The sequence below is a fragment of the Stegostoma tigrinum genome, chromosome 36 (genome assembly GCF_030684315.1).
Source record: "Stegostoma tigrinum isolate sSteTig4 chromosome 36, sSteTig4.hap1, whole genome shotgun sequence".
Taxonomy (NCBI): Eukaryota; Metazoa; Chordata; class Chondrichthyes; order Orectolobiformes; family Stegostomatidae; genus Stegostoma; species Stegostoma tigrinum.
In genome coordinates, this window is record NC_081389.1 from 7841018 (window position 1) to 7860068 (window position 19051).

Consider the following 19051-nt stretch of genomic DNA (forward strand, 5'->3'; position numbering starts at 1 on the left):
AAAGACCTTGGCTATGATTTCATAAATCTCTACAAGGTCACCCCCCCCCCCCAACTTCCGACACCACAGGGTAAAGGGGTCTCAGCTTATCCAGCTTCTCCCTATAACTCAAACCCTCTGGGTCTGGTGACATTCTTGTAAATCTTTTCTGGAGCCTCTCCAACTTAAAAATATCCTTCCTACAAGTGGGCAGCCAGAACTGGACACAGTATTCCAGAAGAGGCCTCAGCAATGTCTTTTACAATGTTAACATGGCTTCCCAATTCCTATACTCAAAGGGCTGCGGAAGCATGCTAAATGCCTTTTTAATCACCCTGTCTACATATGTGATGCGAGCCTTAAAGAATTATGTACCTGTACCCCTAGAATCCCCTGTTCTACAAAACTCGCGATGGTAGAAGTGATGGGTTTGAAAAGTGCTGTTGGATGAGTGTTGGCAAGTGCTGCAGTGTCTCTCTTCCTTTGTACACTGCAAATTGGGGGCAATGTTGAAAATGGTGGATGTGGTGCCAATCAAGTGGGTTGTTTTGTGCCGGGTGGCATCCTGCTTCTCGACTAGAGCCGCACTCATCAGAGACAAGTGAAGAGTATTCTTTCACACTCCTGACTCACTCGTGTAGATAGTGGACAGGCTTTAAAGGAAGTCAGGAGGGGAGGCCACAAGGTGATCTGGGGAGAGCTGCAAAACGTGGAGGGGGGAGGGCAGAAAGTGTGGCGGCCAGGGCGGGGAAAAAGAAAGGACAGGGAGGCTGCAAAGGCTGGTTGGAAAGGTGAAATGGAAGCCACCAAGTGGAGGGAAGACTTTTAAACTAGTCAAAGGAAAACTGCACTAGGTAGCAGGCAAGAAACCAGAGTCACTGAGGGAGTGAATTCTTGGCAAATGATTTTGAAATCTCAAGCTTAAGGTTGCATACATTCAGGGGCTGCTATGATTGATTATTATTGTGATAAAAGTGTTCAATTGTTAAAGTTGAATGTGCAATTAAAATCTGACATGTAGTAAAACAGGGCAGTAATAGCCTGATTAAAATCTTCCAGCTTTGTGTGTGGGTACTGCAGAAGTATTTCAATCAACTTGTTCAGAGTCGCTATCATGCACCTCTCGAGTGAGAGACTTGAATCTGGGTCTCCTGGGCCAGGGGTAGGGACACTATCACTACATCACAACAGGGATACATGAGCTTTAACGTCACCAGCCTGCAAGTTTAGCTTTCTATCTGGAGGCGTGCCAGCTATTTTGTAAAAGCCTTTTGTTGCTCATGTATGAGCACTGTCTGGTGACAACTTTAAAAAAAAATTAGTCCCTAGGAAGGTAATGCTCTCCTCGGTGTATTGTGGCTTTCAGTTTAATGGTTTATTGGTGATCTTTGAGGATGTTGCTAAATTCTTTTATTTCTACTTCTGTGCGAATCTACGCACTTCATATGTAAGCACAAATACCGAAGGCATGGTTACTATTTGAACACATCAACTGATAAAGGAGCTAGCTGATAATGTAAAAAGAGTCCCTGAAAACCAGATGGTAGAATCATACAATCCTTACAGTGCAGAAGCAGGCCATTCAGCTCATCGAGTCTGACCCTCCAAAGAGCATCCCAACCAGACCCACATCTCTGTCTTACTGCTGCAATTTGCATGGCGAACCCACCTAGCTTGCACATCCCTAGATACTGTGGGCAATATAGCTGGGCCAACCCACCCAACCTGCACATCTTGGGATGGTGGGAGGAAACTGGAGCAAAGACATGCAGGCACATAAGAACGTGCTAATTGCACATAGCCATCTGACAGTGGAATTAAATCCGGGTCCTGGCGCTGTGAGGGAGCGATGCTAGACACTGAGCCACCGTGCCACCCTCAGGAAAATGTCAGGAAGACACCTCGAAAAAGAAAAGTGACCCCTACTGGACAATAAGATGAATGCAGATAACTTCACCAAACACCAATTATAAAAGTCACTGAGATAGCAAGAACTGCAGACGCTGGAGTTAGAGATAACACGGTGTGGAGCTGGAGGAACGCAGCAGGCCAGGCAACTTCAGAGGAGCAGGAAAGCTGACGTTTCAGGTGGGGACCCTTACCCAAAATGTAAGCTTTCCTGTTCCTCTGCTGCTGCCTGGCCTGGTGTATTAATCCAGCTCCACACCGTGTTACCAATCATAAAAAGATGTTCTGGCACAGTTGTTGGTGCAGTTTTCTCACCAGGATTATTTTCCCGAGGGTCTAATGTCTAATGGTCGATACCTGGTAAGAAAACAAGGGAACCAATCTCACCTCACCACTAACTAGTAATCCTGTACATTAACCAATCTAATCTGTTAAAAAACACATTAGCAATTCCTTAATCCGAGTGCTATTAGGAAATATTATAACAGACATACCTTTGCCAGAGACAGTTTTCACATGCACAGGAAGTTCCCAGGGTTCTGGATAGTTTGGTGCACAATTATTCAACAGAGTAAACAATGCTTGGCTGGTTAGAGACACCTTCGCTCCATATTTCACACTCAACTTCTCTGCATTCTCATCGCTACTAATTTCCTGCAACATGTTACAAAAACAAATACTTCACACTTCGGGACAACCTGAATTTATGTAGCATCTTTGCGGCTAATGACGGCACCTCCAGGGCAACATTGAACAATATTTAATACTGCCATGTAAAGAAACATTAAGACAGGAAAAACTTGGTCAAAAAGAGTGGGTTCTGAGGAATATCTTGAAAGATCAAGGACATTGTGAAGTGACGGCCAGAACATACAGCCCCATTAATTGGAGAGACAGCCGCAAACAGGTGGTGATTGAAATCAATAATATACCTGATCAGCGGGAATGAAGAGATTGTGGAGGGTTGGATGATCAGGAACAATGGTTACAAATTTTAATCATTAATTAGCAATGCAGGCAAACTTGAAGCAAATTTCATTCCACATTAAAGATAAACAACAGTGAGCTTTTATTATATTTCAGCCAATAATTATTCACAACAAGTAGCAACATGATTTTCTGCACAATCAAATTAGGGCTGAGAATCTGTCCAAATCTTATTTATAAACCCTTGCAACCATGTATCATATTTTTGTGCACACATCTCCTATTATAATTTCCTACTTGGCAGAGAATTTCATCTAACCCCTGCAGCACTGTGCTTGCCACAGTTGGAGACTGCTGTCAAAACTATCCAATGGTGAAACTTCTGTGCTTCAACCAACACTAATCTGAAACCCACATGACTGCCAGTTCTCTTACTTAGCTGTAAGCAATGCAACATTTAAAAACAGAATGGCTTACTTTAAAATGATGACTAAATAATCCTTGTTTTATCCCCCTTGTCGCGCAATGGGGGCATCACTGGCAAGAACAGTAATTGTTGCCCATCCCTAATTGCCTTTGAACTGAGTGGCTTGCTGGGTCATTTTAGGGGCAGTCAAGAGCCAACTGCATTGGGGTTGGAGTCACATGCTGTCATAGAAATGTACAACACAGAAGCAGACCCTTTGGTCCAACTCGTCCACACTGACCAGATACCCTAAACTAATCCAGTCCAGCGTTTGCCAGCATTGGGCCCGTATCCCTTTCAACTCTTCTCATTCATTAACCCATCCAGACGCCTTTTAAATGATGTAATTGTAACAAATTCCACCATTTCCTTTTAACAAAAATGTAGACCAGACCAGGTAAAGATGACAGATTTCCTTCTCTGAATGTGCAAACCATGTGAGTTTTTATGACAATTTGATGCTAGTTTCACAATCACAATAACCAAAACTAGCCAAATGTTGTGGACTTTATTGACTGAATTTAATTTCCACAGGCTACCATGACAGGATTTGAGCCCATGGCCCCAGAACTTGAGCCCAGGTGTCTGCAATACGGTCCCGACAACATTACCACTACGTCACTGCGTCCCATGCAAGTTCACCTTTAGTCAACAAACCCAGTTTCAATGGAAGGTGATCGCTCTTCTCAAGTGCCTGTGCAATGCCACAGATCAGGAAGTCTCTAAACGACATCGGAAAACAAAAACTTCGCTGATTCTGAGGATTTGCTCTCAAGCTGCTAATTATTAAAAGCACATTCACCGAGTGTAAGGAACTTACAGCTTGAAAAGCAGATGCCCTCTCTGTGGGTGGACTAAATGCAGCAACCGTTTTATAATCTGTTGTTAACTGGTCTAAGGTGGCTTGAGTTGGTACCCGCAGAAACGAAGCCTTGCCCTGGAGACAGAAAGCATAGTCAGCAATCACTTTTCATTAAAAAGCTTAAACTAAAACATCTAATTTAAAAAAAAATCACAAGGCATTTATATTAATTGCCATGCAAAGTACACTAATAAGGGCTATTCAGTGCCCTCAGCCTGTTCTGCCATTCAGTGAGATCATGGTTGATTGATGTGTGTTTTGAATTTCACTTTTCCTCACTAACAAATAAAATTCTGTCCACCTGTCTTAAAAATTATTCAATAGCCCTAAGTTCCAAAGTCACACAAACTTCTGACAAAAATGAATTCTGCACATTTCTGTCCCGAAAGGGCAAGCCTGAATTTTTAGAAACAGTGACCTCTACTCCTTACCTGAAACGCAAGAGCAACCATCGATTTTATACCAGGTCAAGAGCAATTCGGGATCGCAGGCACATCAATTAATTCAAGAAACAATTCCTTCTCAAAGTACCCAGCCACAGAACTTTCACTTGTCATGTCAGTGTTGCTGGGCTGGAACACCACATGCAGAAATTGGAAGCATCACCCTGCAAATGAATCCATGGGCGACACAACTGCCTCATTCTGAAACACCATAGTCTATGCTCAACATCCTGATCATAAAAGCACAGAATAATATAGCATACGTTCACAAGATTTAGAAGCAGAATTAGGCCATTTGGCCCATCAAGTCTGCTCCACCATTCGATCATGGCTGATGATATATTGCTCAACCCCATTCTCCTGTAACCCTTACTGCTAGGGCTGCCCATGACAGAGCTCAAAAAAATGGCCAACAACTGCCCCTGACAAGCTCTGCAGTACATGGCAGACAGTAGTTAGAGTGTGTGGGAAAATATTTGCTGAATGTAACCTCAAGCAGGACAACAGCAGCTCTGTAATTACCAAGGTTACTGGCTGAGAGAGAATGTACAGCTGCAATTTCGTACACAGGTAAGAACATTTCACACTATGTGGTTAGTTCTCTTGAATTATTTAATCAACCTGTTATAACATTAAGATAGGTTTTAGTTCAGATCCTTCAGATAATCACAGATCCGCTTATATACAAAAATAAAATCACCAAAAGAAAAGATTCAAACCAGTTTCAGGCAATGGAAATGTCCCCCTTATCGTTAAAGTCTATGAAAACATCATGACTGGGTGGATCACCATCTTGTCCGTCTCTTTAAGATGCTGCACAGACAGCCAATCACAGAGGGATAACCAAGTATCACAGACCAATAGTATTCAGTCTCTTTCTAAAAAGAAAATCTGAAGCTGTTACAAAGTTGTATTTCAACCTACCACTGGACTCAGACTCTCACTGGAAAATATGAGCCCTAACATTTACTAATCTCAGCCTTAAATATGCTCAATGACTTGGCACCCCCCCACAGTCCCCTGTGGAAACGAGCTCTACAGAGTCACAGCCCTCTGTCTGAAGAAATTCCTCCACAGCTCAGTTCTGAAGGGTTGTCTCTTCATTTGGATGTTGTGCCCTCAGGTCCTCATCTCTCCAACTAGTGGAAATGTCTTCTCCATGTCCACACTTTCCAGGCCTTTTAGTATACTGTAAGTTCCAATCAGATCCTTCCTTGTAATTATGAATTCCAATGATTATAGACCCAGAGTCCTCAATCCCTCCTGATATGACAAGCCCTTCAGCGCTGGGATCATTCTTGTGAACTTCCTCTGGACCTCATCCAAGTCCAGCACATCCTTCCTTGGATACAAGGCCCAAACCTGCTAAGCATATTCCCAATGCGGTCGGACCAGAGTCAGATACAGTCTCAGTGGTACATCCCTGCTCTTGTATTCGAGCCCACCCAAAATGAATGTTGGCGTTGCATTTTCCTTCATAATTGCTTAGTGAACCTCCGTGATGACCTTAAGATTATCCTGAACTAGGCCTCCCAAGTCCCTTTGTGCTCCAGATTCCCCATTTAGAAAATAGTCTCTGCCTTTATTCATCCCACCAAAGTACAAAACCTTACACTTTGCCACATTGTATCCCATCTGCCACTTGTTTGCCCACTCTCCTAGTCTGTCCAAGTCCTTCTGCAGCCTCCCCACCTCCTCAACATTACCTGTCCCTCCCCTTATCTTTGAGTCATCTGTAAACATAGCAATAATGCCCTCAGTTCCTTTGTCCAGACTGTGAATGTATGTGAATAACTGTGATCTCATCACTGACCCCTGCGAAACTCTACTACTCATTAGCTGTCATCCTGAAAAAGACCCTTTAATCCCCACAACTCTGCTTTCTGCCAGTTAGCCAATCCTCTATCCATGCCAGTAACTTGCTCTTAACACCATGACTTTTCTCTCATTTAGCAGCCTCCTGTGCAGCACCTTGTCAAAGTTCTTCCGAAAATCCAAATTGATAACATCTACTGACTCTCCTTGTTCATTATCTTCTTAAAGAATTCTAACAGATTTGTCAGGGATGACCTCTCCTTGACGAAGCTGTGCTGACTCAGCCCTACTTTACCATATACTTCCAAGTACTCTGCAATCTCAACCCTAATAATGGACCTTCAAACCTTACCAACAGACGAGGTCAGGCGAACCAGCCTATAACTTCTCTGTTTCTGCATTCCTCCCTTCTTAACCACGGGTGTTACATTAGCCATTTCCTGTCCTCTAGGGGCCTCTCTGGCTCCAGTGATTCCTGAAAGATTGCCAAACGATGCCTCCACAATCTCCCTAGCTATCGCCTTCAGCAGTTTAGATATAGTCCATACAGTCCAGGTGATTTATCCAGCTGTAAGTCTGTCAGCTCCCCCAGCACCTTCTCTGTGATGATGACCACCACACTCACCTCTGTTCCCTGGCTCTGTTGAAACTCTGGTATGCTGCTGCTGTCTTCCACTGTAAAAATGGATGCAAAGTACCTATTCAGTTCCTCTGCCATTTCTTTGCTGCCCACTACTTCTTCACCATCCTAATTTTCCAGTGGTTCATTTTCCACTCTGGTCTCTCCCTTACCTCCTAGATATCTAAAAAAGAGTCTAGCAATGTTCATTTATATGACTCACTAGCTTACTCTCACATTTCATCTTCTCCCCCTTATAGCTTTCTTAGCTGGTTTTTAAAAGGCTCTCAATGCTCATTTTTGCCACATTATATATTTCTTTTGCTTTTATGCTGTCCCCTAGCTTGTCTGGTCAGCAACAGTTGCCTCATCCTCCCCCTAATATGCTTCTGCTTCGTTGGAATAAATTTCTGCTGTGCCTCCCGAATTATCCCCAGAAACTTCAGCCATTGCGGCTCTGCACCATCTTCCCTGCTAGATTCCACTTCCAATCAACTCTGGACAGATCCCCTCTCATGTCTTTGCAGTTTCTTTTATTCAATTACATTTATTTTTCCCTTTACTCATTAACAGGATGAGGACATCACTGGCCAGGCAGCATTTATTGCCCATCCCTAATTGCCCAGAGGACAGTTCAGAGTCAACAAGATTGCTGTGGGTCTGGAGTCACATGTAGGCCAGACCAGGTATGGATGGCAGTTTCATTCCCTAAAGGACATTAGATGGGTTTTTCCAATAATCATCATTAGACTCTTGATTCCAAATATTTATTGAATTCAAATTCCGCCATCTGCTGTGGCAGGATTCGAACCTGGGACCCCCGAAGATTACCTGGGATCTCAGTATTAACAGTCCATTAACTAAGCCATTGCCTCCTCCGATTCCAGCTTTTCCCTCTCAAATTGCAGGGTGAATTCTATCACATTATGGTAACTGCCCCAAAGGGTTCCTGCATCTTAAACTCCTAATCAAGTCCGCCTGATCACCTATCACCAAACACAGAATCGCCAGTTCCCTAGTGGGCTCAGTGGAACTATGAATTATCCCATTCCTACTTCTTTCCCCATGGTCCTGTACAAAAACTGTGCATTTAATTCTTGGAAGTTATGGCTGAATCTGACTACACCACATTCAGTTCTGGTCTCCCTGCTCTGGGAAACATATTGTTAAACTTGAAAGGCTTCAGAAAAGATTAACAAGGATGTTGCCAAGATTGAACAGTTTGAGCTACAGGGAGAAACTGAATAGGCGCTGTTTTCCCTGGAGCATCAGAAGCTGAGGGAGTAACTTTATAGATGCTGATAAAAGGTATGAGGGACATGGAGAGGGTGAATAATCAAGGTCTTTTCTCCAGCATTGGGGAGTCCAAAACTAGAGGGGCATAGGTTTAAGTGGGAGGGGAAAGAAATAAAAGGGACCTAACAAGCAACTTTTTCACACAAAGGGTGAGAAGCCTGACCAATCCTGGGCTTTTAAACCCTGATATAAGGGAGAAATGTTGAGAGAGCAGCAGTCTAATTGTGTACTGTCAGTTGGATTGTAAAGGACTGTTTAGAATGAGCTGCCAGACGAAGCGGAGGATGCTGGTACAATTACAGCATTTGAAAGGCATCTGGATGGATACACAAATAAGAAGGGTTTAAGAGGGATATAGGCCAGATGATGGCTGGATGAATTTAGACATCTGGTTGGTATGGACAAGTTGGACCAAAAGGTCCTTTCAATGCTGTATGACTACGACTAAAATTGTGTTTCCTCGGGATCACCATGACCAGTGTCAATCACCACCTCCTTGTCGATAGTGACTTTTTCATCAATACAGCTTTCTCAGCGATTCTGTCCAATCATAGTGAATCCAACTACAGCATTCACTAAACTCAAACAAATTCATAAAGCATAAAACAGCCCTTTACAATCAACTGACAGTACACCATTAGACTGCTGCTCTCTCAACATTCCTCCCTTATTTCGGGGTTTAAAAGCCCAAGATTGGTCAGGATTCTCATCTTCTAGCCCCATTTTGGGAAAATTAATGATCATGTCTCCACCGCCTGTTCACTCAACCCATTCAAATTCTTGCTGCCATTCCTTGTCAAATCCCTTCATCTGAGATAAATAAATTGCCCGTGCAAATTATTTAAAGACTTTCAGTCAGGGGTAATGATAAAACTGGGGGGCAGAGCCTCAGAGTGGAGGGATGACGCTTTAGAACTGAGAGGAGGAGGAGGAATTTCTTAACCTGGGGGGTAGTGCAACTATAGAACCCATTGCTGCAGGGGGCTAGGCAGGCCAAGTCACTGAGTGCCGATAAGGCAGAGTAGATAATCTCCTTACTAATCAGGAACCTAAGGGTTACTGGGAGAAAGCAGTAGAATGGGGCTGAGCAACGTATCAGCCATAAACAAACGGTGGAGCAGATTTGATGGGCCAAGTGGCCTAATTCTGCTCCTAAATCTTATGAACTGTAAAGGAGAACTTCCAAGCAGAACATTGGAAACCATGGGTACAGTCTGCCAAATATAGTCCTTTGATCATCGACAAATTGTATGGGTTGATTTATTTCAAATCAGCCTGTTCAGAGATGTTATGACAGCCCTCTGGAGCAGCTGGGACTTGAACCAGGGCTTCCTGGTTCAAAGGTAGTGACAATACCACTGCACTAAGAGCCCCTATGGGATTGATCGCAGTTTTATTCAAATCAATGTGCATGCTCCTTTATGCCACACTCAAGTGTCCAACATGCTATAACCCAACCCCCCAGATTTTCTGGACACATGGGGATAGTTTGTAAACTGCTTGCAAACTGTTTGATCCTGGGTACAAGTAAAGGCAGCGATCATTACCCTGGCACTCAGGGGTAGGAAATCTATTTAAGAAAATGGGATCAAATTAATTCAATGATGGTTGAAGATCTGGTGCGCGTGTCTCGGGACGATTCTCTTGTTTTCTTTCATGCTATGCTACAATCCCTCCAAAAGATAGAACCTTGGTGAAGAATTCATTTCTGAGCCCTCTGTTGAGCCCTCAGTGATGGGATGGTCAAGAGGAGCACCAATAAACGAGAACGAAGCATTAAGCACAATTAGACATTCAGCTCATCTCTTACCAGGCACAACAGCTTCTTTTCCAGTTGAAGAGCAAGATCTGGGATGAATTTCCCACCCATAATGCTGATCATTTCAGAGACAGTGTAGACTTCAGGATATTTTTTCACACATTCATTCTGTGCCATGACAATCTCCTGTAAATAAAGTGCAAGGGTCAATTTTAGCTACGCAGTCGGTCAACTGTGCAGACACCAAACGCCATAAACATGCTTGGCTTTCATATGTACATACACCAGCATATAACAACGGGAGGTGATAGCCTGGTGGTGTTGTCATTGTCCAGAGACACAGCTAATGTTCTGGGTTCCCAGATTTGAATTTGAATTCAATATAAAAAATCCACAATTGAGAGACTACTGCTGACCACAAGATCATTGTTGATTGTCAAAAACCCATCTGGTTCACTAATGCCCTTTAGGGAAGGAAACTACTATTTTTACCCAGACTGCCTACATAACACACAACAATGTGGTTGACCCTTAATTGCCCAGAGTGCAGAAAGGGGTGGACAATAAATGCTCACCTAGCCGGCTACACTCTCATCCCAGGAACAAATTTAAAAGAATCATTGTGTTGTCTGACATTCAAGTGTAATTTGACAACCTCTGATTTGGAAGTGATTACATTTATCTGGAGTACCTGCTATACTCGCAACAAGCCCTGTGATTGGTCTTTTCAACTTTAAAGGTGTCACTGCTCTCCCTGTCACATAACATGAGGGGATAACAAGGTGTGGAGCTGGATGAACACAGCAGGCCGAGCAGCTGATGATTCGGGCCTAGACCCTTCATTTCTGATGAATGGTCTAGGCCCGAAACGTCAGCTTTCCTGCTCGGCCTGCTATATTCATCCAGCTCCACACCTTGTTATCTCGAATTCTCCAGCATCTGCAGTTCCTACTATCTCTCTCACATAACATTAGGGCTTATTTAGTTCTGTAAATGAGGGACTGATAAGAAGGAAGTTGCTGTTAAACCTTTACAATTCACTGGTTAGAGCTCAACTGGGGAACTTTGTTCAATGCTGGGACACCACACTTCAGGAAAGATGTAACAATACAGGAAGGAGTGCAGAGATTTACTGGAATAGTACCAAGGATAAGAAAATTCATTTATATGAAGACAGAAGGGAAATTTGGGATTGTTTCCTTGGTGATGCTAAGTAAGAGAGATTAAATCTGAGAAATTCCGATTGAGATATAACTCTTTCCTCGTCAAAAAAATGTAATCAGCACTAAAAGTCATTAGTTTAAAACAAGTGTCTAATACCAGAGGGCATGCTTTTCAGGTGAGAGGAGGAAAGTTCAAAGGAGATGTGAGGGGCATGTTTTTCTTTACATGGACAGTAGTGGGTGCCTTGAAAGTGCTGCCGGGGTAATGGTGGAGGCAGATAATGATAGGAGATTTTAGTTAAGTACATGAATAAGCAAGAAATGAAAGGATATGGATCAAGGGCAGACAGAATGGATTAGTTTAATTTGACATCATGTTTGGCACCAACTGGGGACCGAAGGGCTGCACTTCTCTACGTTCTAAGCAGAAAAATACGAGAAGGAAAAAAGGTGATATTTCGCCATAGAGAAGGGTGTTAAGATCTGGAACACATCTCCTGAAAAGATGGAGGAGCCAGATTCGATACTGACTTTCAAAAGGCAACTGAACACTCATTCACGGATTAATCTGTAAGGTCATGGGTAGAAAGTGAGGATATGGAATTAATTAGCCTTCTTTTATTCAATAACCTCAGGTGATGCTATTGATGTTTGTTTAACAGAGCACATGGAGCTAGAAACTAACACTTTAGGGTGACTTTTAAATCCAAAAACAAGTGGGCTCCGCTTGCTAAAGTGTTAAAAATGCTTAAACTTCAAACTTAATCTCCACCTACATTCTGCCTCCCCACCTCTGACTTTAACAGAAGCAGGACAAGGGGTGAGAAACTGCTGGGTCACTGAATATATTCAATGGTAAATTTGAGATCAATGAGGGAGTACATTGTCAATGCACATAACTGACATGAGAACTAAGTTACTACCACAACTATACAGTCATACAGCACAGAAACAGACCCTTCAGTCCAACTCATCCATATCGACTGGACATCTTAAATTAATCTCATCCCATTTGCCAGAATTTTCCCTCTAAACCCTTCCTATTCACGTCCCCATTCAGATTCCTTTTAAATGTTGTAATTGCATCAACCCCCATCACTTCCTCTGGCAGCTCATTCGAAACACGCACCACCCTCTGTGTGAAAGCATTACCACTCAGGCCCTTTTTAAATCTTTCCCCTCTCAACTTAAGCCTATGCCCTCTAGTTTTGGACTTCCCCACCCTATGAAAGAAGACCTTGACTGCTCACTCTATCCATGACTTTCATGATTTTATAAACCTCGATAAGGTCACTACCCAGCCTCCTACGCTCCGGGGAACAAAGCCCCAGCCTATTCGGCCTCACCCTTTCACTCAAACTCTCCAGCCCCTGCAAATCTTTTCTGCACGCTCTCAAGTTTAACAGCGCTTCCTTATAGAAGAGCAACCAGAATTGTACAGTCTTCTAAAAGTGGCGTCACCACTGTCCAGTACAGTCGCAACATGAAGTTCCAACTCCTATAGTCAATGTTCTAACCAATGAAGACAAGTGTGTCAAACACCTTTTCTCATCACCCTGTCTACCTGCAACTGCACTTGCAAGAACCCGTACCCCAGGGATGAATGGGACTCAGGACATAAACAAGAATGATTTTTTTTCTAGTTTATGCTGAAGGAGGAGGAATATTACAATAAAACCAAAGGTCTATCTTCTACTGAGCTCATTCTGGCTGGGGAAGTCCGGCCCAGTGTCACATCTTATTCTCTGTGGGATATTCCGGCTGCTCCAGCCGGTCTGAATGACCACGAGCAGGAGGTACCTCCGGCCGGAACAGCTCCAGCTTTCGGAGACAGAACTTTAGCGAGGGCCGCTGCAATGCATTCACGAGGTTTTCAGCATTGTGGATTGGACATTTCAGGACAGGGCCACTCTGCAGCTACACAAAGTGCAAGCAGAGAGGGAGAGGGTGACCACCAGAGAAAAGAGGTGAAGGCAGGTACTGACAGAAAACCCCCAAATGCATCTTCGTTCCCCATTCAGGTCATCTCAAGGGCATCTCACTTGCTTGCAAACCATTTTCTAGCTTTGGAAACCAGTGAAAGTGACAGTTCCCTCATTGGAGGCCAGACCTAGCCAAGACCAAAGAGTGGGTGACCCAGCTGCTCTGGCAGGACGAGTTAGGGAATTATTGAAGTTGGTAGGTATTTCTTCAGCTGTAGATCCTGCTGAATACAGACTTGGGTGCTTGCTGTAGGGCAGCACGGTGGCTCAGTGGTTAGCACTGCTGCCTCACAGCCCCAGGGACCCGGGTTTGATTCCACCCTCGGGTAACTGTCTGTGTGGGTATCCTCCGGGTGCTCCGGTTTCTTTCCACAGTCCAAAGATGTGCAGATTAGGTAGACTGGCCACAGGAAACATAAGGTTACAGGGATAGGGTGGGGCAGAATGGGTGTGGGCGGGATGCTTGTTGGATGGTTGGTGTGGACTTGATGGCCTGTGTTCACACTGTAGGGATTTCTACGATGTGCCTCCAGGGTGGCATGCTGTCTCCCTAGGCCGTCACACCAGGGCTGCAGGGTATTCTGAAGAGGAAGGCAAACAGCTGGAAAATATGGTCCTTGTGGGAAACCAATGACACAGGAAGTAAGAGCAACAAGATCCTTCAAGCAGACTTTAGGGAGTCAGTAGGGCTTCAAATGTAATAGCCTCCAGTCAATCAGTGAGTATTGAAAGGGAAGGATAGTGCAGATGAATGTGCGGCAGGAGAAACAGTACAGGATTCCTGAGGCACTGGGGCCATTTCTGCTGACCCGTACAGGTTCAAGGGGTATGAGAACTAAGAGATGACAGTCACTGCTCTAACCGGAGGCTTTTGAGTGGGGTGGAGGGGGTTAATGTGGGAGAATTCAAATGCAGGAATCGTAAAGACAAGATAGTTACGAAGAAATCCAATGGGGAAATGAGGAGGTATTTACTCAGTGGTTAGAATGTGAATCTCCCAACCACAGGAGGTATAACCTTTTCGAAAGGTATCTTGGTGAATGAAATCCAGTGACACAACAGCCACTCGTGACAAATTTACCGACATCAATGAAAGAAATGCCAGAATTAGAGGTTTAGGATTTCTTTCAGAAATCCATGCCCGTTGTGAATGGAAAGTTCACCGGCAATGCTCTCCAATCCATCTCATCAACTCATTTACTTTCTATTAGATCACCAAATGCTGACTCAGTCTTCCTTATTCTTTCAATAGCAGTAATCCATCACTAAATAGTGGATTTGTGCTTCTGTTTAAAGTGGGGGAAATCAGAGGACTGGGTTACTTTAATAATGTGTAAGTACCTTAAATGTGGGCCTTTTCGATATCATACCATCAAGGTCATTGCTCTCACTGGGGAAAGTTTCTTGGCCATGGATCACCAACAGCTAATGTGCACACTGCGTGGTTAATTAACCGTGCATATCACAAGTTCTAGTAAACCTTCACCCAGCACCCTCAATTTCTGTTCAGTGAGATTTGGGAATTTTTCTGATACCTTTTTCAAATTTCTGCTTTGTCCCAATAATCCCAAGGAACTGGACATCTCTCAGACTACAAATACTCCCCATAGTTCAGACCAGGATCATGATTTTGGAGAAGATTCTGTTTCCATGCTGTACAACTCTATGATTCAATGCAAGCTAGGTCAGACTAGTTAAAGATGAGCAGATTTCCTTCCCCGAAAAGGTTGGGGAAAATGAATAGTTTCGCAGTCATCATTTCATGCAGTCCAACAGCAAAGAAACAGACTTTTTGGTCCAACTCACCCATGCCAACCATGTTAAAACTAAAGTAGTCCCATTTGCCTGCTCTTGGCCCATATCCCTCTAAACCTTTCCTATTCATATACCTGTCTAAATCTCTTAAATGTTGTAGCTGTACCTGTATCTTGCCCTGGCAGTTCATTCCACACACGAACCACCCTGTGGACCCAATACATTTCTGGTCCTGCAAACAGCTGGAATCATGTGATCATCCACAACTCTGCAGCCTGTGTCTCACATCTAGTCCGCTTCAGCCATCTCCCTGATCTTCACTGACAGATTTTGGCTCCTGGGCAACTATTGTCTCAAACTTAAATTTAATATCCTCGTTATAAACTCCCTCCATGGCCTTGTCCAACCCTATCTCTGTCACATACAATCATACCATCCTCTGAAAGGCCTGGACTCCTATGACGAGCTTCCAATTCCAGATTTTATGAATTGATCTTAAATTCCACTTGCCATGGTAGGATTTAAACCTAGTTTATAAAGTAGAAGAGAAAGCAAATACTGGACATTTCAATACAGGAGCAGATATAGATAGCTCAGTATCTGACAATGCTGTAGCTTTAAGAGGATTTTTTTGTCCTGGTTTCTTTTAAGAGAGAGATTCAACAAGAGATGATGATGAGCTGGTTAGGTAACACCACTTGAGTAAACAACTTGGGAGACCTTCAGTTTTTGTTTAACAGCCTGAATGGGTGAGGCCAGCTCTGTCCGATTAGGATTTCAGGGTTTTTGGTTTTTCAGTAACATCAGAAGCTATCAGGGGTCTCAACAGAGTTGGAAACTTCAGTAAATGCCTCCGAGCTGCTACTCTCGCCAAACTTTCTCTTGATTGTTTTTCCTCCTGGATTGGAGGACTTGCATGTCAGAATCTGTGGCTGATTTTTCCTTTTTTCCCCTTGGGGAATGTTTGTGGGATGTTACAAAATTGAAACAGTTAATTAGTAACAGTTAGTATTATTCTCTATTATTCTGTTAAGTTTTCCAATAGAATTGTTATTCTAAATTCCTCTTTCTTTGGTTGGATTTCTAAGTAGTGTTTAAATAAATTGTGTTTTGCTTAATATCGAGTAGTTTGACCATTCTTGTCTGGATCAGACTCTTCACATCTGCCTTTAAATAAGAAAAAGTTAGGATCTAGGTTATCTTCTTAACATAGTTTGAGGGGGTCTGGCGTAGTCCATAACAAATATCTCCTAGGCTGTTACCTCAGAGTAACGGAGAGCATCAGGACAGATGATATTGTAATCGTCAGCACACATTCTCGCCACATTCTGCAGATATTTCATAAAGTCTGGCAGTTCCTTCCATACAATATTCTTCAACTCCTGTAACAGATTCCCACACAATTATAGCATTAAACATTCTTAACTGGAGGCAAATCCAGGGCCTCAGTAAATGACCTGGAGAAGGCAAGAAGATTGAAGAAGTAAAAACCGAAAGAACTGCGGATGCTGCAAATCAGGAAAAAACAGAGTTAATGTTTCTGGTCCAGTGACCCTTCCTCAGAACTGATGGTGGCTGGGATAACAAGGTGTGCAGGTGGATGAACAGAGCAGGCCAAGCAGCAGAGGAGCAATTGTTAAGAGGAGCTGCTTGGTCTGCTGTGTTCATCCAGCTCTACGCCTTGTTATCTCAGATTCTCCAGCATCTGCAGTTCTACATTCTCGGTGGCTGGGATAATGTCAGTTTATGTAAAGAAACAAAAATCAAAGTTAACGTTTCAGGTACAGTGACCCTTCCTCAGAATTGATGGCGGCTGGGATAACATCAGTTTGTATGCAGAAAATAGGGATGGTGGGTGGGGTGGGGTGTAAATGACAGGATAGAGCCCAAAGAGAGAGAAGAACAGTTGGACAGACAAGGGATTTGATAACGATCAGGCTGGGAGGATGAATGGGGGCTATTACTGATTCACGCAGGTGAGCCTCTAGTTGTTCCCACGAGCAACTACTCACCCTCCCAGCCAAATTGTTATCAAATCCTTTGTCTGTCCAACTGTTTTTCTCTTTCTTTGGGGTTTACTCCCTACCCCACCCACCCTCCCTATTTTCTGCATACAAACTGATGTTATCCCAGCCACCATCAATTCTGAGGAAGGGTCACTGCACCCAAAACATTAACTTTGATATTTTTTTTCTTCACACAAGTTGCCAGACTTGCTGAGCTTTTTCAGCAACCTTGAGAACGAAGTAGTAGTTAATAATGAGGACGATGACTCTGTAACCAGAGCAGATAAACATGTTGAAAATATTGCCAAAGAAACAGGACAGCAGTGGGAAAATACACAGACTTACAGCACAGAAACAGGCCATTTAATCCAATCGGTCCACACCAGTATTTATACGCCATATTAACCTCTGCCCACCCTAAGCTACTGCAGATACATAGTCAGCGAATTTGTTATGTTCAAAACATAGAGTCAAAGATCACGATGATACAAAGTGAGAGGAGAAAGTAAGCAGCAAGGATGTTGCAAAAGGATTTGGATCAGATGAAGCAGACAGGGAAGCCTATGGTCACGACATACAACATGGGAAAACTGCTAAGAAGGGTCTAGGCCCGAAATGTCAGCTTTTGTGCTCCTAAGATGCTGCTTGGCCTGCTGTGTTCATCCAGCTCCACACTTTGTTATATGGGAAAAGTGGAATTCTCTTCTTTGGCTGGAAGGAGAACAGCTAAAGAGTTTTAAATGGGGAAAAAGAAACTGGGAAACGCTGGTGTTCAGAGAGACTCAGGTGTCCATACAAAATTAACTTGCTGGTATGCTAAGTAATTATGAAATGGTACGTTAGCTTTAATTACCAAAAGACTGGAATACAGGAGTGAAGAGGTCTTATTATGATTATACAGAGCCTTGGAGATCCTATCATTTCTGCAATTTATAAAAATGAAATATTGTAAATTACTGAGGGGCTGCACAGGGTAGGGTGTTTCTCCTGGCTGGAGAGTTTGGAATAGTCACAGTTCCCAAATAAAGGGTCAGTCATTTCAGACTGAGAGCAGAAGGACATTCACTCGGAGATCATATACCTTTGAAATTCCGTACCCCAGAGCGTTGTGGAGGATCAGCTGTCCATTGTGTTCTAGACAGAGTCAATAATGTCATACCATGTGGGAAAGTGGGGCTCAGATTGAAGACCAGTGATGACTTCAAGGCAGAGCAAGTGTGAAGGGTTGAAACTTGGGGACCCTACAGCCCTCTGGACTCAATAATTTTAGGGCCTAAACTCTCCCATGTCCCAGCCCCCTACCCCACACACCAGGCCTTGTTATCACACAGTCTGCCATTACACACTATCTATTGTTAGTCAACATGAGTCCCCATTAACAATCACTCACCCTCCCAGCCAGATTGTTATCAACTCCTTTGTCTATTCAACTGCTCTTCTCTCTCTTTGGGCTCTGTCCTATCATTTACTCCCTAACCCCTCAGTATTTTCTGCTTATAAACTGACGTACTATCAGTTCTGAGGAAGGGTCCCCAGACCCAAAAGGTTAGCGCTGATTTTCTCTTCACAGATGCTGCCAGACCTGCTGAACTTTTCCAGTGATAGTAGGAATTGCGGATGCTGGAGAATCTGAGATAACACGGTGTAGAGTTGGACGAACACAGCAGGGGAGGAGCAGGAAGGCCGACGTTTTGGGTGTTTTTGAAGGGTTAAGTAGCCGACTCCTGCTTCGAGAAAACCCAGCCACTGTCTTTGTACATATTGTTAAAGGCCCTGATGCGGAGGTGGAGGACAAAATCAGAAGTAACATGACATCAGGTTATAGTCCAAGAGGTTTATTTGAAATCACAAGCTTTCAGGGTGCTGCTCCTTCATCAGGCATAGTTGTGTGACTTTGATTTTGTAATTAAAGGGGATACAAATAAACAAAACGAATAGAAATTATAGCATAAAATTGCGTATCTGAATATGAAATGTGGCATAGTGGTTACATGAAAGACGTGGTGCTGTTCTTCAAGCTCATACTGAGGTCCACAGCGTAAACAGAGAAAGGAACAGATGCTGACAGAAC

General features: G+C 43.5%; 1 protein-coding gene across 2 annotated transcripts in view; it reads right to left on the reverse strand.

The window, feature by feature from the left end:
- Positions 1 to 19051, reverse strand: part of ice2 (interactor of little elongator complex ELL subunit 2) — a 91781-nt gene that overhangs the window by 60736 nt on the left and 11994 nt on the right. For both annotated transcript variants that reach the window (XM_048520685.1, XM_048520686.1), the window contains 4 exons: positions 16237 to 16356; positions 10126 to 10260; positions 4101 to 4217; positions 2382 to 2541 (listed from right to left, as the gene is read on the reverse strand). In XM_048520685.1, coding sequence (XP_048376642.1) covers positions 2382 to 2541; positions 4101 to 4217; positions 10126 to 10260; positions 16237 to 16356 — 532 coding nt within the window. The remainder of the gene's footprint in view (positions 1 to 2381; positions 2542 to 4100; positions 4218 to 10125; positions 10261 to 16236; positions 16357 to 19051) is intronic.